This window comes from Gossypium hirsutum, chromosome D02, assembly GCF_007990345.1.
Source record: "Gossypium hirsutum isolate 1008001.06 chromosome D02, Gossypium_hirsutum_v2.1, whole genome shotgun sequence".
Classification (NCBI taxonomy): domain Eukaryota; kingdom Viridiplantae; phylum Streptophyta; class Magnoliopsida; order Malvales; family Malvaceae; genus Gossypium; species Gossypium hirsutum.
Window position 1 is genome coordinate 48,806,709 of NC_053438.1, and position 19,522 is coordinate 48,826,230.

The 19,522-nt window shown below is 34.3% G+C and overlaps 1 protein-coding gene across 2 annotated transcripts; it reads right to left on the reverse strand.

The window, feature by feature from the left end:
* Positions 1–691: 691 nt before the first annotated feature.
* On the reverse strand, positions 692–3,767 carry LOC107907953 (syntaxin-132). 2 transcript variants are annotated; one of them, XM_041088622.1, is made up of 13 exons: positions 3,586–3,767; positions 2,919–3,026; positions 2,599–2,655; positions 2,448–2,496; positions 2,223–2,311; positions 2,059–2,132; positions 1,916–1,958; positions 1,783–1,843; positions 1,637–1,662; positions 1,473–1,550; positions 1,264–1,344; positions 1,105–1,170; positions 692–977 (listed from the first exon to the last, which is right to left on the reverse strand). In XM_041088622.1, the coding sequence occupies exons 1-13, from the start codon at positions 3,601–3,603 to the stop codon at positions 816–818; spliced, it is 912 nt and encodes a 303-aa protein (XP_040944556.1). In that variant the 5' UTR covers positions 3,604–3,767; the 3' UTR covers positions 692–815. The 2 variants fall into 2 exon arrangements, with proteins under 2 accessions (XP_040944556.1, XP_040944557.1); XM_041088623.1 differs by lacking the exon at positions 3,586–3,767 and adding an exon at positions 3,412–3,564.
* Positions 3,768–19,522: the final 15,755 nt, after the last annotated feature.

A 19,522-nucleotide genomic window follows, 5' to 3' on the forward strand; every position in this document is an offset into this window, starting at 1 on the left:
AAGTACTAGTAAGGAATATAACAAAGTCAGCCTTGTAGATCATAGGGTTAAATGAAATCAGTGGATGCACTTGTTAAAGATTCTATATACTCCTTTCGGACACCACTTTCCACTTTGATTGCTGCCCTATTCCTTCAAGCCTTAATCTGCAGGTTGCAACACATCAACTTGCTCGCTCAACTCCTACCTTGTATCCTTTTAGATAACATTAGATAGCAATGCACATGAGGTGTCTTCTTTTGCCTTTGAGCAAGCATGCATCAAATCTATCATAGATACGTAGTTCCTAAAGGCAAGCATTCTAATAGCAAGGTATTGAGTGATTCGAACTATATTGCAACTATATTGATGCTGCAAGACGTCTTTCTTTGCAATGATAAAGAACCTTACCTAGTCTATAGAAACTAGCTGTTAATCATTCAAAAGATATTCATGCTTCAGAGGAGAGAACTTTGTGTTTATTTACTAATATGATCTCTAGCAAACTAAGATTCTGTTAATGTTACCTGAAACCAATAGTTAAAGGGTTCTTTCATTTTCTTTTCATAAGAGTGTTTGGAACAGAAAAAGAAAAGAAAAGAAAAAAAGACCTCTAGTACATCTGCTTTAACTAATATAGCTACGCGGGTAGTTTTAACAAGGACTGAGGGAGGAGATTGTTAGCTACCATAGATAACAGTAATGTCAAAAGTGGAGGTAAATCATTTCTCATAACATTATAGTATTTCTAAGTGGTTTTTGAAATTCATCACGTGCGCCAAAATAAATAAAAAGGAAGGAAATGGATGGAGTTATAGGAGTCTAGTTTCCCCTGTTCATTTCTTCCATGGCTTCAAAATAGAAAGCACAATGATGAGTGCAATAATGAGGAGTAAGATAATGGAGATCATCATGCATTTTCTTGACTTTTTCTGCAAGCGCTTTGCAGTTTGAAGAGCTTCTGTTCCTGATTGTAAATGGTCTACTGCATTATTAACCTATCAGCATACAAAACACACAATTTTAAACGTCATCAACAAAATTATTAGGGTATGACTTATTGATATGTCAAATTTTATATAAATATAGGAACAACTCTTGGAAGATGTGAGAACAGGAGCAAACCTGACTTTCAATGTTGTCTAAAATTTCTCCTTGAGCTCCAACAACAACTGCCATATCGAGGTAAATCTGACAAAATTAACAGTCCTATTAGAATAGGTAACTTAGCTTGGCCGGTCTATCGTACATACTAAGGGTTCTGTGTAGACTTCAGATTTTCACCTGCTGTAAATCGAGAAGCTTTTTCTCAATCTCAGTCACCGCATCATGCCGTTCTTGGATTTCCTCCACCGTATTTAGTATCTGAAACCGAACCACATAACAAAGTTGTTCTCAACCAAAAACTGGTAAAACATGTTCCATTCCGAACAGATTTCAATGCAATTATAGTTCCATTGCGTGATGAATTCAAAAGATGATAATGGCATAACCTGTCCTCGTCCCTGTTCTTGAATTGCCTTCTGGAAAATTTGCTCACTGTTTCCGGTTTCAATGAGGCGGTCAATTGTCTAAGATAAGATCACAATTTTTTGACACATTAAAACAACATTCATATAGATTAGACCCAAAGTTCCAACATTGAACTTAAGCTCACCTTCTCGTCCGGTCTGGTTCCGGTAACTATTCAAACAGCAATGAAGAAAAGCATTTTAAGTATGAACAATAATAATAATAATAATAAGAAGAAGAAGAATCAGATTGCTTCATAGTTCTTGCAAGCAGTAAGCGCGGTATTTAAACCTGTAGTGACCCTTCTTTCCACAACCTCTCGATACTCGTCCTGGATTTTTTGCCTGAGTGTCTGAAACAGAATAGTGAGATGAGAAAAACTGATAGTATCTTAAAATATGCTAACAAAGAGGTGCAGAAATACCTGGAACTCTATCATCAAATCCTTGAAATTTGTTGCCATGGCACTGCAATTGGAGACAAAATCATAATGACAATCATGTAATGGATCAACTCATTTTGGTTCAAAATAAATGGAAAGACCCAAACTAAGTGTTTGCAACAAACTTTGTAACATTGGTCCTGGATCTGTCAACGCTTGTTCCCTTCTCGCATCCTGGTTTCTGCCGATTGGCCAAGTTCTGGATATAAAAGCGAGCACAATCAGCAAATAGGCTTCAGTTATATAGCTATAAAGCCTGGAAATTAAGATATTTGAAGAGAAATTTTACATCTTTGTTGATCGCTTGTAATCTTGCTTTCACATTACGTGCTATTTTTCCAACCTCGTCAATATCTTTCTCCATTCGCTTCTTGATAGCTTCAATAAATCACATCACATTTCAACAATATGAAACTTAATTAAACATGACAAGCTTTTCCCATATTACAACTTCATATCTATTTTTTCTCAAGTAACTCAGACACTAATAGAGTACACTAACAAAGCTTTCTACCTTTCATAGCTGATGCCTTTGTTACCGACTTTGACTCCTCATTAGCATCCTGTAAAAAGTCTACATTAGTAGAGTTGAGTTGATTCGGTTCAGTCAGTTTTCGTTTTGTTTGAATTGTTCAAATCGGTGAAATCATCTCATACATACATACCTTGAGTTTCCTGAGTAACCCAGAGAGCTTTTCCACCTGTTTCTCAACCTCTTGTATCTATATTATGAAGAATAGGGGCATGAAGTAATCAGATGAACTTCACTTAAGAACAAAATAAAATGCTAAAAAAATGATAACAACGAGCAGTACAATCAGTGTGACGAAGTTTCAGAAGTCTTCCTATATTGGCAGATTTTCACGTTTCAACTCATTGGGAAAACAGTTTCGGAAATTTGCTAATATTGGCAAATAGTCAATTAAGCATCAAAGTCAAATAACATAGAGCTAACTTGGTTCGCTATTGTGAGCATGTGGCAGACCTGCTTATTGAAAGCTTCCATTCCCATGTCAGAGTTGCTTCCAGGTCCGGGAACCTGTCTTCCCATTTCGATATCGCGGTGGCCTTTGGCATCGCCCACAAATGAATCCTAGTTCAGGACATAATGAGATCGTTCAGTTCTAAAACAAAGTGTAATGAAGCTATTGCAACTAAATAGTCAAAATGAAAAAGAAACTGATAGAACAAAGCAAACTAAACTAGGATATTACCCTCAAATCAACTCAGTACATGTCAAAATCGGAACTTGCTTTATATGGTGAAAATTAGGACATTCTAAACCTATGTATAAACAATATCGGTTCCAACGAATCAACCGAACAATCAAACAAAAGAAGAAAAAAAACAATTCCTAGTGAATTCTCAGTAACCAAACAAAGAGAGGAAAATCATTAATAAGAAAATAAAGCAACATAATTAAAAAAGAAAAAAAAAAGTGAAACTTTCATAGACAAAGCCAGGATGATATTCCTCACCACAAGTAAACACTAACTGGGATCCGAAATAAGCCCAGAAACATGCATCCAATTTTCAGCATTAAATTGCAGAAAGAAAAAGAAACACTTGATTGATCAAAGCAAAAGAAGGATTTGATGATCTTAACTTAGAAAACAACGGATGAAAAAAACAGCAAAGTGATTGACAGTTACCGTAAGCAAGTCGTTCATGTTGACAAATAACAAAGAGATGATGCTTTTGATGAGGGTTGAGAGGAAAAAAAGGCAAAAAAGCAGAACAATTTTTTTGTTATGAAAGAGATGCTTTTATTTATTTGTATTTCAGCCGGCTGTTATAGCTCAGTCGGGAAATTAATTTAAAAATTTCAACGTTAAACACGACAAATTCCATAGCGCTTATGATTTTCTTTGTATGACCAAGCAACAATGTTTAGTTTGGTTCGACCATCTTTGCTTACCTGTTTATTGAGCTTTCCGCTTGGCCCGTTTAGGAATTAAATTATACCTTTAAAAGTTAACTTTAAAACGTATATTACTCGACTTTGCCATTGTAGCTTCTGTATTTAGCTGCCAAGCTTGAAGTCACTCCTATATTCAGCTATTTGCTGGAGGATATTCCATTAAACTATTCATTTTCACGATGGTTTAAGCAAACCTATTAGTTGTTTCTATTTTGTTCACTCAAGTTTTAGTCATTAATATTATAAAATTTTAATATTGTGTTCACTCATCTATTAAATATTAACATAATATTGACTTACATTTTTTGGTATAACAACAAATTTAGCTCTCGAATGTTTATAGATTTTATCAATTTAGTCCTAATTCTTAAAAATTTAAATTTAAAAGTAAATGATAAGTGCTAAAAGTAACATGTTTTAATCTCGTTCTTAATACGTTTTTGGATGATTATTCAATTTAAAATGATGAAATTTATGTTCCTAATCCTTTAAAATCATGTTTCTATACTTAAGAGAGCATTTGGAAGCAAAAGGAGTGAAAAACGAAGCAAGTTTTAGGAGTGGACACACGGTTCTGTGAGCCACACGGTCATGTGTCAGATCGTGTTGATTTCGCAAATCGCGCTCCAAGCAGCTGAAAAATGCGATTTTTAGGTTTTTTTCAAGCATTCTAAGACCCCATATATGACAAAGATAAGAAGAGAGGAGTAATTCGTCATAGAATACTCAAGAAAATAAGTTGAAAATCATCATTGAAGCTGACTTTGAAGCAGATTTCCATCAAGATTGAAGATCTCCTTTTTATTTCTTTGAAGTTTATTATGAGTTTCTTTATTTCTTGTGGTTATACTGTTTTTGAGATGTTTTTATTTCATATCATAAACTAATTTTCCAAATACCTAGAGAGATGAACCCTAAGTAGAATTCTTTTATTTGATTTCTATTTTTACGTAATAAATATTTTGATCTTGTTCTCAATTATGTGTGTTTAATTCTTGGTTTAATATTTCTAGACTATTAATCCATGTTTGATGTGCTTGAATCAGAGGAGGAATAGATACTATTTAAGAGCAGGTCTAACATAATTGAGTGTAGTTGCATACAATCTTAGGTCTTATGTTCGAATCCCCGTACGTGCAAAATGAAAATATTTTTTTAAATTTCTTGTATGTGTCACCCATGTGGATGCAGTTGGGTTAGCATTGAATCGTGAGAAATCTAGTAATGGATGTAGTGGGGATATATGGGTGATTATTGTTAAGAATATTTTTTTATTTTTTTATTTTGAAAACCATCTCCTAATTTTACTCCTCACTCTTACCGTTCAAAATTTTCCCACTTTTTCCACATCTTTTCTTCTTACTTTTGTTCCTGTAACTTCCCTATTCTATTTTCTTTCTTTCTTTGTTTTTCTTCTTTCTTACTGTCAATTCTTTGCCGTCGTCCATACGAGCGTGTTGTGGCTTTATTAGTTTTGGTGTAAGTAATTCAAAAGTAAGTATTATGGTTTTGATTCGATGATAAAGGGTGTAGTTCTATTGGCACTTAGTTTACGTTTTATTGCATTTTTGTGAATAATGATTTTATTTTCTAAATAGGAGAGGAATGAGTGACTTTAGATTTACCTCCAGTGAATTAAGTACTTTGAACGACGTTTTCTTCGGAGATTCATGAGTGCTTTGTTGAGTGGATTATCAGAAATAATATTAGGTGTGTGAAACTAATTCGATTTATTATTTGAAATTTGAGAAAAATACGAAATAGGGCTATTTTCAAATCTGCCCAGTGCCACACGGTCATGTGCCAGGCTATATGATGGACTGTGTGCCATACGACCATATGGTAGGTCATGTGCCAAGTCGTGTGGAGCACACTGTCATGTGAAATCTTGCAGTGTGAAACTTTGTAGATCATGTAGACCACACGGGCTAGGTTTTTGGGCCATGTGGACCTTTTTGCCCAATTTTAGGGCCCAATTAGGAACTATTTGAGGGACTTGAAATTTGGGTCCATATGCATCACATGGGGTTCGTTAGGCTTAAATAAGACTCAAAATGTGACACATATATCAAGATGTGTTAGTATGTGCTACGGTTAAGGTAAGTGAAGAACTTGCATATGATTTGTGGTTTGATAACTCTGAAAGTATAATTATGTGTAAAACATGTATGACACCTGTATGTAAAATAGTTGTTAGTATAAGTAATACGATATGTTATGATTTGTATAAGTTATGTGTTGTGTTACGTTCCGTATGAAATCTGTTTATGAATGCATGCTATACAACCTATGTGATATGTATGTATGTTAATGTGATTTTGCATATGTATTGGGGAGGGTTGTGATATGATGGATGAAGTGTTATATGGCAGTTTATACTGCAATTATTGCAGCTTAGCTACAATTAAGTGAGTGGCGCATCGCCACATATTGGTGTGGTTGGATGGATGGACTCTTATAATTCCATATTGGTGTAATTGGCTGGTCGAAAATTGTGTGTAGGGGATAGGGGTAGGACATGATATGATATAATATGATACGGTATATTATGATAAGATATAATCTGGTGAAAAATCTGATACAATATGAATTGTTAAGAAATATGTTTTGATATATGATGAGCTCCGATATGTTTTATGATATGCTTTGATATGTAATATGATACGAAATTACAATTTGATTATTGTATATGCAAAATCGATAAGAAAATTATGTTCAAGGGTCGAGTCACACAATGGGCTTCTAGCTCACTCGTGCGTTTAATATGTTTCAGGTGGTCTTTAGACTAAGGACTGGACGGCGTGCGGGAGCTCAGACTATATAGTTTTTTTTGTAAAGTAAGTAGCTCTTAACTTTTTTTTGTAAACAACTATATAGTTTTTAACAAATGTTAGCATTAACCGAAAAAGACTTATCCAAAATTGGTACTTTCGGAACCAACAAAATTTATTTAAATTTTTAGGTTTGAAATAAGTGTTTTTGGGCTTCAGTTTTTTTTTGAACGTTTGTGAGAGTTTTGCCAAGTTTTATACTTTTAAAACGTACAACCAAGTTTGATTAAATCAAAAGATTTAAAACAAACTAATGTAGAAATCCTTCTAATTCGGCCATAACGTCTAGGCCGGATTTTGGATGTTACAGCAATCCTAGAAATAGAACGACATAAATCTACCAAATTAGAGTCAAATCTAATAGGGGGATCCACAGATCAAGTTAATGCGATAATAGGGGATTTAATTAGAATGAAATTTCAATTAATCAACCTAGAGTAAGTTGCTCTTAGTCTTGAAGAGAGATATTAGCATAATTTAGGGATTTCTATGGATCAAGATGCTTAGTGAAGAAATTGCGTAATATAGATTGATAATGATAGATGAAGTCTAGTTGGATTCTTTCCTGGGTATTGTCTCTCTTCTTGATTGTTAATCGTTTACTTTCCTGATTTGTTCTTTGTTGTGTTTTTTTAGTTAATTAATTTAGTTAATTTTAGTTTTAATCAATCACTCCAATTATTTAGTTAAATAATAGAAAGACAGTAATTACTAGTACTTTTAGTCCTCGTGGGAACAATATCTTTGCTCACCGTAGCTATACTATTAATTGATAGGTGCATGTAACACCTCAAAACCCGGCCTAAAAGTTTAGGCCGAATTCCGAAGGTCACATTGACCACCGAAGTGATCGTGGAAAATTTAGTTTAACAAACCAAAAAACATTTCAGTATTTAAGTTCTGAGGGAAAAAAATGCTCAGATATAAAGTCCCGTTATTACAAAAAAAATTTGTCCAAAGAAAACCGTTTATAGAAAGCCCTAATTAAAATTGTAGCACAGTTCTTATAACTGTTTACATTAAAACCATTTACCAAAATAGCAATCGCAAAGAATACTTTTAAACATGTCTCCTTATCGTGTCTGTTCGAGACCATTGGCATACCTTATCCAAACTTCAGAAAGCGATATTGTACTTGAAAGGGGAAACACTAAGGGGTGAGCTACATGAGCTCAGTGTGAGTTCAAAACCTATCTAACAACGGAATTACATATAAGAAACCAAACAGTAGTTCGATAATGAAAAGTAATTATAGAGATACGCAAAATTAGAAAGTAAACTTGGAATCAACGTCCAAAAAATATGCAACAGTCAAAGCACACCAAATTAGACACAGAATAATCAACAAATAAACCTATCAACGGGTCGATACAATAATACTTATCATCACAATCCAAAATGTCACTACGCTAACACCTCAATGCGCGCAGAATTAGTCATAAATGCTATGATGAACAGATAGATTACAGACAAGTAACTCACAGCCAGATGCATATGAATGCAGTTAAGTATTAAAAACTCACCCATCCAGCCAAAACACCTCTTCGTCCCCCAATCACACCCCAAAAAAGTTGTTTAATCTCATCCAATCAAACACACCACATAGGACCTCGAAAGGCCCATCCAACCCTACACACCATGTATGTGGACTAAGCCACTCAGATAATAATACACAGCAAGGCTGACGTATATACAGTACAGTGCATTGCGGTAAACCGCTATATAGATATGTTACAGTTTAAACTGCCTAATCAGATAATAGTACGCAGCAAAGTTGACATACATGCGGTACAGTACGGTAAATCACTGTACTGATAAGTTACAGTTAAACTGCCAGATCAGATCAGAATCAGTATTTCTTCTCTTCACAACCAACCCCAAATTTTCTTTATGCTTGTACATGTATGCTTACAACCTCATAGAAACGATGAACACATCGACAAACAGTCAGATAGAAACAGACATGCACACACACAGCTAACTAGGTTCAAAATCAGATATCTCGCACAACAGTCACAAATACCACATAAGTCGAAACCCTGATCAGAGTTTTAACTACCCTTACTAAAGCTTAGTCAAGGTTCGAAACACACAAACACCTTTTCAGATAAAAAATATACATAGAACTAAAATTGGTGACTTTGAGCCACACGACCATATGGAAAAGCCTAGGCCGTTTGGGGGGTCAACATGACCATGTGAGGGGGAGACATGCCCGTATGAGGAAACACACGCCTATGTGAGGGGGAGACACGCTCGTGTGAGGAAACACACGCCCTTGTGAGAGGAGGCACACGGCTGTGTGACTAAGGCATACGCCCGTGTGAGCTAGGGATATGGTCGTATGAATAGGCCGTGTAACTCTCTGTCTAATTACACTAGATTAGGGTTCAGGGTAGATACGGCTGTCAGAAGGTCTCACACGCTTGTGTGCCCACTAGACACGGCCGTGTGTCCAAAACACCCGCCTGTGTGAAATCTCTAAATCCCCAAATTAGCTTCACGACTGTGTAGCTAGGCCGTGTGGCACTAAATCACATATCCTTAATACCTAATCGCACACACCCATGTGCCCAAGAGACACGACCATGTGGAAATCGACTAATTTCCCCAAATCAACCACACGGTCGTATGGCCAGGCCGTGTGGCACTAAATCTTGCCCGAAAACTCTAATTCGTAATTGTACACGGTCGTGTGAGCCAACCGTGTGCGGGTAGATGCCTATGTGGTCACCCGTATGGTCACGAAACCACCCTAAAATAACCCAGAAAAATGTGCTTTCACTCTCGAAGCACTTTCAGCCCTCAATAACTCAAAATTATACCAAATCAAACAAGTTCTAAGCATAAAAACAGCGATACAACATTGTAAATAACCGATTTGCGACCAAAACAAAAACATGCTAAAAATGAACTTCTAAATATTTGTTTTTAATTTTAAAGTTTTTTTTAAATTGTTATGAATTAAGACCAAATTGATAATATTGGATGGCTAAATTTGTTATTATACCAATAAAAAATGTCATGCCAACATTTCATTATGATTTAACAGAAGAGTGACCAAAATATTATAACTTTAGTGACTAAAATAAAAAATTTGAAACCTAAGTGACCAAAACAAAAACATGCTAATAGTTAGATGATTAACTCTAAACCCTATATAATATATATATTGAGAGAGAAAGGATGGATCCACTTATATACACCATTTCATATTTTTTTGTATGATTAATATTTTAACGATCTAACTGTTGAAATTATCAATATAATTATAATTGTCATTCATGTAAAATTTTAAGTCAATCAGATATATCTATCATATCAATATAAAATATTGTATATATTTATCTATTGAACAGTTGAAAGTTTTTTTTTACAGAAAACAATTAATTAGAAAATTTTAATTTATATCAAATTTGACATGCATGATCAATATGAATAGAATATAAAATATGACAATTAGATTGTTGAAATATCGTACAAAAATATATGAAAGGGCTACATCGGTGTAAGTATATATATACATATATAGGCATAATGATAAATTTAGTGCTCAATGTTTACATCTTTTATCAATTTGGCTCTTTTCTTTTTTGATTAAAACACTAAATTTTTAAACATGGTAACACATGACAATTAGACTTATTCGTGGGTTAGGCAATTCGCAAAAAATATGAGAGGGTTTGGATAAAAAACGAGGCCTGCAAAATAGGCTCGAGTAAGATTTAAGACCCGTTTTCTATTTGGGACGGGCCTTGGATAAAATTTTTTGGCTTGACCCAATCCGGATATATTATATTTATAATATATTAAATATATAGTTTATATGTTAAAATATATTAATAAAATTTATTTTAAATCCACTGGCCCCAAACCACAAACAACTCAAAAACAACCCACGATTTTTCACTCCCACAAACAACTCAATTCCAATTCTTGTTTCTTTTGTCGTTCTCCATCCCCATAGACGAACCCAGTCCGGATTCTTCATTTTCTTGTATCAGATGTCAAACAAAAAGAGTTAGATGATAACATTTTAGCTGAAGTTTGTAGGGTAAAATCATATGGTTCTTCATTGTCCAAACTTACTAGCTTAGGTAAATTCCCTCTCTCTCCATATATATATGTTTATGAGACAAGACGAGCTGCTTGTTTCTTTATTATATTTTCATGGTATTTTCTTATGTTTCTTTATTGAACATTAAATATAGGTGAGTCTCAAGTGTTCTCCAAATCAGAATCAGGAACAAATGTGTTTAACACATTGCGTCAATTTTGTTAATGTTACTTGTGTTTTTTAAATTCTCGCTATTTTATTTTAATCTATTTTCAATGGGTTGGAAAATTCTTATTTTACTGAATGTCAGTGTGTTCAATTATTTTTATTTTATTTTCATACAAAAAAAAATATATAAAAAATAATATGGGCGGGCTGGGTTAAGCCCGAACTTTTAGATTTCTCTTTGAGCTAGGTTTGGGTTGAAAATTAGGTTCATTTTTTAAGTCGAGCCGAGCTTAGGCAATGAAAATCAAATAAATATCAAGCATAGGCTCGGCTTGAACTCGTCTTAACCCGACCCACGAATAGGTTTAATGACAATTCACATGCACTTCATACTATTTTTGTAAATTTTTATTTTATTTTACTTTGAACTTTGATTTTTTAATATTTTATAGTTTTTAAATTATTTGTTGACAATGGTATATAAGATAAATAGTGTCATGTTGACATAAAGTACAAGTAGACTATCACGCAGGTCGTCACACCAAAATCATTAAAAAATAATATTTTAATTAGTATTTTGTGAAAAAACTATTTAACTCTTTTTTAAAAAAAGTTGAGGCCAAGCTTATCTAAAAAATAAAAATCAAATTGATAAAAAATTATCAATGGTGAAAATTAAACTTATGATGATGTGATATTGAAAAAAACATCTCGGAATGGTAATGTAAAAATGTTAGTGTGATTTGTAGTTTGAAACAATAAGAAATGGAGGTAAAATGATTGTACGAGCATAAAATGAGATCGTTTTCCATGATCATTTTTATTGAAATACTCGTGTTATACTCAGATAATGGGATATGGCTTCTAGAAAAATTTAACTGCATATATAGCATTTTCAACGCTCATACCTAATCAAATAACATAGCTTCATACGTACGTATCCCGTTACATCATAATTTGTTCTTCAACTGGAATTCTCATGAGCTTCTACCTCTAACTGTTTTTGATTGCAAATAAATAATCCTAGAAAATCAACTTCCATGGCAAATTCACACCAATTAAAACTATTCTCTAAATCCATAGCTATTCTTATATTACTTAGCAAGGTAGAGAATGTTGAACCATCGTTTTCAATCATAATTTTAGTTTTAACCATTTATTTTTATGACATTCACACTATAATTTTATTTGTCATTAGTCAATAGTGAATCAGATGATAAATCATTACAAACTTTACAATTAAATTCACTTAATTTTATTATCTATATTAAACTATATACATATTTTAAATTGATCTTTAAATTTCGAGACGTTCTAATTGAGTTTTTTAAGTATTAGTATGGTATCAATCAAATCCTTAAGTCTATTTAAAATATGTAGATCAAATTGTAAAGACATTATACCTACCGTAAAGGAATGGTAGCAGGTTGGATATATGCAATTTCGGATTATCCAAATCCACAAATCCAAGTCCACAAATTATCTAAATATTACTATTCGAATTCGAATTAATTAACACTATCCGCAAAATATCTGAACCTGCACAAATACAAATTTTAATCTGAGAAATAATATAAAATAAAAATTTTAAATAAAAATTATTCATAATTAACAATTAATGAATACAAATTAACAAAACTAGTAAAATAACAATTCAAATAAATCAACATAACAATTTCACAACAATTTAAATATACCTAATAACTTAAACATAATAATTCTAAACAAATTAGACAGTTCCATAACAATCCCGAATAACTTAATTACTTAACCCTAATCATATACGGCTAACCGTATATATTATAATCTAATATAAAGTTAGTTACATGTACATTATATTAACATAGGGATACATATAATTAATAATCTAACTTGATGATGTAATATTAATTGTATATATATAATCTATCATAAAATTAGTTACACATTTACGACATATTTGGTTTATTACAATGAAATGGAGTTGTAATAAAATGTAATAACTATAACATTAGTTTAGTTAAATAGAATAGAATTAACACGTAATAACCCTACCTTTTTTTAGTTGAGTGAAATAATATTGTAGAATAGATAAGGAATTTGATTGAAAATAACAAATTTACCCTTAAGTTAAAAATAATAATTTATTTATATTATTTTTAATATCTTATAAAATGACAATTTTATTAAAGAATATTCAAATATATATAATGAGAAATTTACCTTTAGTTTAAGTAAATATTATTTTATGTTTAAAAAAGTAAATAATATTTTAATAATTTCTAAAATTATAATAATTAATAACATTAAAAATATCTTTCTTAAATTTATCTTAGGCTACGTTTGTTTCACTGAAAATAACTTCTGGAAAATGATTTCTATAAAATTACCTACTTTTCCAGAAAAACTAATTATTTCAATTGTTTGGATGAATCCGTGTAAAATATTTTCTGTTGTTTGGCAGATTTCTTAAAAATATTTCATAAAAGTTGTTTTCAATGAAACAAACATACTCTCATCACTGGATTTTGCCCGGTTAGGGTTTTGGGCTGGGTTGGTCTCGTATGGGCCCAATGATTAGGCCCATTAGGATTTAATTTTGGACTTATTTTAGCCCATTTTTAATTTTTGTTTTAAATATTAATAAAATATTAATAATAAAATTTTGAAAACAAATACAAAAAATATAAATTATATTTTAGCCTTTAAACTTTTCAAAAATTACATTTTGACCCCTAATAATTTTTAAATTACATTTGGGCCCCTAAACTTTCTAGAAATTACATTTTGGCCGCATATTTTCTTAAAATTGCACTTTTACCCTAGAAATTTTGCATCTTCTGCAGTTTGGTCCTTCTGGACATGTCAAATCACCTAATCGGCAGCCAAGCGTGCTCCTCCCACCTCCAGCTACTCCAGTAGCCTCCCTAGGTCATGATTGCTCCACTGCCACCTGAAAACAAAGAGGAAGAAGACAAAATGAAAGGAGATTAAAAAGAAACTTACAAGAGAGGGAAGGGGGTTCGGTTTTTAAGCAACCAAGAAAAAGAAAAAAAAACAAAAAATCCAAACAACAGCAGCCCAAAAGCCATCGCCACCGTCGCACCACTACCCCACCACCACAACCACCGCACCACCACCTAGAACCAAAGGGAAACCGAAACAAAAAAAGAAAAGCAAAACAAAAAACGCAGCAGCAAAAAAAAACAAAAGAAAAGTCCAAAAAGAAAATCCGGTCGTTCCTTCATCACCACCGTGCCCACCATCGCGCCTTTGCTTTCCCACCACTGTCGCACCTACACAAACAAGCAAAGCAACAAGCAAAATATAAAAACAGCAAGCAAAGAAAAAAACAACAACCAAAAAGAAAAGGGAGGGAGAAAAGAAGAAAAGAAAAGGAGGAGAGGACCACCGCGCCACCGTTGGACGTCGCACCAAGCGGAGGAAGCGTCGTCGACGGCGCAAGGAGGCTAAGGGCTCGGCCCGAAGAAGAAAAAAAAGAAGAAAAAGAAGGAGAGAAAGAAAGAAGAAAGAAGAAAGGGAAAGAAAAAATAGAAAAAAAAAGAAATAAAAAAGTTAGTTGATCCGACCCGACTCGAGTTACGACCCGACCCACCAACCCGCGACCCGACCCGCGCTTCAGCAGCCCCAAAATAGGAGGCCTGCAGCAAAAAAAAAAAACAAAGCAGGCCACAACCCAACTCCCAGCCTGTCCAGCAGCAGCTCCAGTAGCCCCAGGCCCAGACCAGTGCAGCCCAACAGCAGAAAAAATAGTAGCAGGCAAGTCCAAGCCCAGCAGTTCTGACCCAGTCTAGTAGGCCCATTTTGTGCAGCCCAGTAGCACAGGCAGTCCAGCGCCAGCAGCAGGAGGCCCGTCAGCGCCCAAGCCCAGAGGCAACAGGCCAAAAAAAAGAAGAAAAAAATAGCAACCAAAAAGAAAAAGAAGAAGAAAAAAAAGAAAAAAGAAAAAAAGAAAGAAAAAGGGGCCCAAGTCGTGCGACTCGTTCAATTAAGCTCGTATTTTCGAGCTTTTCGGTAATTTTCTTTTTTCCATTTTTATTTTAATTTGTGTACTTTTATAATATCTCGTATTTTATATTATGCTTTTAATATTCTCTTTATCTTTATTTTAATTTTACAAAACATCATTATATTTATTTTATTTATTTATTTATTTTAATTTTAAATAATTTCAATAAATAAGGCAACGAATTGTTTTAACATTAAGTCGTTGATTTCATCGCTATGTTGGGTGAATATCACCGGTTTGTGTTAAACATGATACACCCTTTTAAAAATCGAAAATATTCAAAAAATTTCGTGTTTTAAAAAAAATTCTCGCGTTTTAATAGAATCACGATTAAATATTAAGTTGAATCGATTTGACACTAATTCGATGATTTCATCGCTATGTTGAGTGAATATCACCGGTTCACGTTAAGTACGATATACTCTTTTTTTAAAAAAATCAAAAAATTCGTGTTTCAAAAAATTTCCGTGTTAAAAAATTCGTGTTTTCAAAAATTTCATGTCCAAAAATTCTCGTATTTCATAAATTTTCGTGTTAAAAAATTTTCCGTGTTTCCAACAAAATTTGGGTTTCTAAAATTCTCGTATTTCAAAAATTTCCCGTGTTTCAAAAAATTTCGTGTTTTCAAAAAAAAATGTTTCGTGTTTTAAAAATTTTCGTGTTTCTAAAGTTCTCGTATTTCAAAATTTTCTGTATTTTAAAAAATTATTGTGTTTCAAAATTCTCGTGCTTTTTTAAAAAATATATCGTGCTTCAATCGAATTACGATTAAATATTAAATTGAACTTTCATTTTTAAAAATTAAGACAACACGCGTTTAACGAGATACCAATTTTGGGCGTCGCGAGGGTGCTAATACCTTCCTCGCGCGTAACCGACTCCTGAACCCTAATTTTCTATGGATTTTGACGTGGACCTAAAATCAACTTTTTTTTTTAGAAAATTTGAAAAAATAATTTTTCTTTTAAAAAAGAGAATTTATTAGGTGTCCGATCACACCTAGAAAAAAGATCGTTGGCGACTCCTTTTTCAAATAAAATCGAGATTCTATTTTTAAATTTGCAATAATTACTTCGACTAGCGTCCGTGCCCAAATTTTTAGGTTGCTACAGCTGGCGACTCCGCTGGGGACTTTTTTGAGAGTCGAGTCTGATGTTAAACACTTGTTGTCAAAATTTTCAAAATTTTTTGTCCAAATTAATTTTTAATCGTGATCTGTTTATTTTATTTTTGAAAGTCGTGCATCCGCATTTGGTTTTTAAATTTATATTTTTCTAACTTGTTTTATTTTTTTCTGTTGTTTTTCAGCTTTAAGTTTTACGGTTTTTAGTTTGTTTTTAGTAAAATAAAAATTAAAAGGTTTGTGAGTTTCTCCCCACGCACCGTGCACTTGCATTCTTGCATAACATGAGCTCTCTACCCGGGCTTCGTCCGTTTAAGTGGAAGTAAACGCTACGCCTTCGTGAGTTAACTCGTCCCTCCGGATAGGCTAGTGAAATACTTCCGGGTTACATATGACTTATACTTTCGTGAGTTAACTTGTCCCTCCGCATAGGCATAAGTAAATGTAATCCCTCGAATTGAGTTCGCGAGCCTGTGATAAGTGATGATCGATGTTCCTTACTAGCCTTAGTAGGTGATAGTATGGACAATTCGAGTACCTTTCTAGAACCGAAACTACATATAGTGAACCGTACGAGCCACCCGATTAGAGCCATGCTGAATTTTCGTCCGTTGAATAGTCACCAAAATAAGTACACGAGAGAAACGTCTCTTACCTTTTATTTATTTTACATTTACACTTATTTACAAATGAATTGAGTCTGTTTAATAAACTGGGTCGGATAGATTGTTTGATGGTATGTAGGGTAAGTTTTTGTAAAGCATGTTGGGGCAAAAAAAAAAGAATGTGTGGTCTGTTCCTCTAAATTGCATGATTGAATAGTTTAATTTGTTAAATTTTCCATAGTCTTTATTGTTTATTTTATATCTATTGTGATATCTAACCAAGGTTATTTGTTCTTCATTTTATTTTTCATCATGCATCGTAGACATCTAATTAGGAAGGTGTTGGTTAAAGATTGGTTGCCAAAAACGGGTTTCTGATGGAGGAGTCAATTACATGAGTAACCGAGAAAAATGCTGTAGTCCGAGATTGGTCTTTGAGGACTCAAAAAGCGAAAGGGGACAGTTTAAAGGAAGGATACACCTCTGATCTTCCCGAGCGTGTGACTTCAAATGCTCGTCAGAACGATCTCGAAGACTTGACTAGGATTTGGAAGAAGTGGGACTCAGATACTAAAGGCATCTTCACTGAAAAGTATGGGGATATAGCTCACTTGATAGCAATCAATGTGAACGAGCAGTTGATTCAAGCCATGGTTCAATTCTGGGACCCAGCCTATCAGTGTTTTACTTTCAATCAGGAAGACATGACTCCGACCATAGAAGAGTATGTCTTTTTGCTTCGCATTGACAATGTACAATTCAACAAGATATATGTGAAGGAGCCTAAACTAATGACCTTCAAGAAAAAGCTAATGAAGTTGACGGGGATGACTGATACATGGGCTGAAAAACAGATAAAGAAGAAGAATGAAATCAGTTGTGTTCCGTAGTTTTCTCTTCGGGAGTTAGTTCAGAATCATTCAGATGTTTTGAAAAGAGTAGATTTGTTTGCCTTGGTCGTTTACGGACTGGTCGTCTTCCCAAAGGTTCTTGGGCATATTGAAGTTGCGGTTGTGGATTTCTTCGAAAAGTTGAGGCAAAGAATCAACCCGATCCCAACCATTTTGGTTGAGACTTTTAGATCTCTAAATGCTTGTAGGAGAAAAGGGGAAGGACGTTTTATCGGATGCGCTCAGTTACTGAATGTTTGGATCTTTAGCCACTTGTGGAAGGTGGAGCGCACACCCTTCCACATGTTTTCAAAGACATTCGCTCCGTTGGAAGCACACCTTGAAAAAGATTGGCCAAAGGATGTCACTGAACAACACTGGGTCTCAGTTTTTCAGAACCTCCGTGCCGAAGATATAACTTGGAGAGCACCTTAGATTCGTCCCTCTGTCTTGTTATACAAGTGTGGAAACCAAGACTGGGTGCCTTTACTAGGATTATGGGGAGGAGTTGGATATGCTCCATTGATGGTTCAAAGATAGTTCGCTTCGCGACAGTTTGTACCAGTTACCGATAGATTGGCACAATCGAAGTTTGCCTTTATGGGTGAAGGTTACATGAAAAAAGTTCGGGATACTGGGAATTCTTGGAGGCAAATCTACCTAATGGAATTGGCTCTCTATACTATCACTGTAGACTGTGACACATGGAGGCAACGACGAGTGAAGAGTCAAATAACCCCATCGATTGATGAATCTTGCCGGAATCCGTTCTCAGAGGAAATCCCATCCGAGCTAGAAATTGCAAGACATGAATTTGAAAGTGAAAAAGCCAAACTGTTGCGAGATATTAGTTCTCTCCAGGAGGAAAACTACCAGCTGAAGATTGATGTCCAAATTGAAAAATCCAGAACCAAAAAAGTCCAAAACTATGTTGAGGTCACGAGAAAGGATTTAAGAGACCTTCGTTTGGAAAATAAGAAATTAAAAGGCACTATAAAGAATAGTAGATTGGGCAAATCATCAGCAGAATGGAAAGAGGAACTAAGTAATATCAAAGGTGGGATGGAATTCTAGAAAGCCAAAGTGAAGAAGGAGAAGGAACGAGCTGCACGTGCTATGATAAGGTTGAGGAAGAAGAATGTTGAATACGAAACTGTGTCTGAAGAATTAATAGCTAGTCAGGCTGAGCGTCAAGAGCTAAAAAGAAATATTCGAAGTCTTGAAAGTACACTGCAAGCTCATCAGCAACATTTGGATGACCTCTTAAAAGCTCTGGAAGAGAAGAATGGTCAGCATGACAGAGACATACGTGCATACGAGAGAGCCCTCCAAGAAAAGAACATGCATCTCGGCAGTTTGATCAATGGGATTCGTAAGGCGGCTGCGCAAATAGTGCAATTATATGATGAAGCCAAAGTTCTCAGTTGCCAATACCCTCCAAACCAAAGGTCAAGCAGATCGGAGTTCCTAGAACAAATAAAGAAACAAGGCGATGTGGCTAGGAAATTTGTGTAACTGCTGAACAAGGATGGCAAAACTTTTTGTAATAGACTCTTTTGATTAATGAAACGCCCAAATATGGGGCTATCTTGAAATAAACGCCCTTTTTTGTATATTTTTTGGTATAATTAACACTCATTATTCATTAGTCATTCATTCATTCATTGCATGTATATATCATCCTAATCGCTCGCTAAGGTTAAAACCGTCTAATTCACAGTTGTTACACTACGAGTCTGTAATCACATCACTCTTATAGGACGCGCCTAAGAGCTAGAGCTATGGACGCTGAACTCAATGAAAGAATGGAAAGGATGGAAAGAACCCAAAGAGAGTTGCAAGAGCAACTGGCCAAGTCGCAGCAAGAGGTAAGAGATTTGATTGTGAGATCTCGAGAGGAATCGCTCGAGCAAAGGGATCAAATGGCCAAAATGATGGAAATAATGACAGCCTTGGTCAAAGGAAAGGGACATATATAGAGCCCT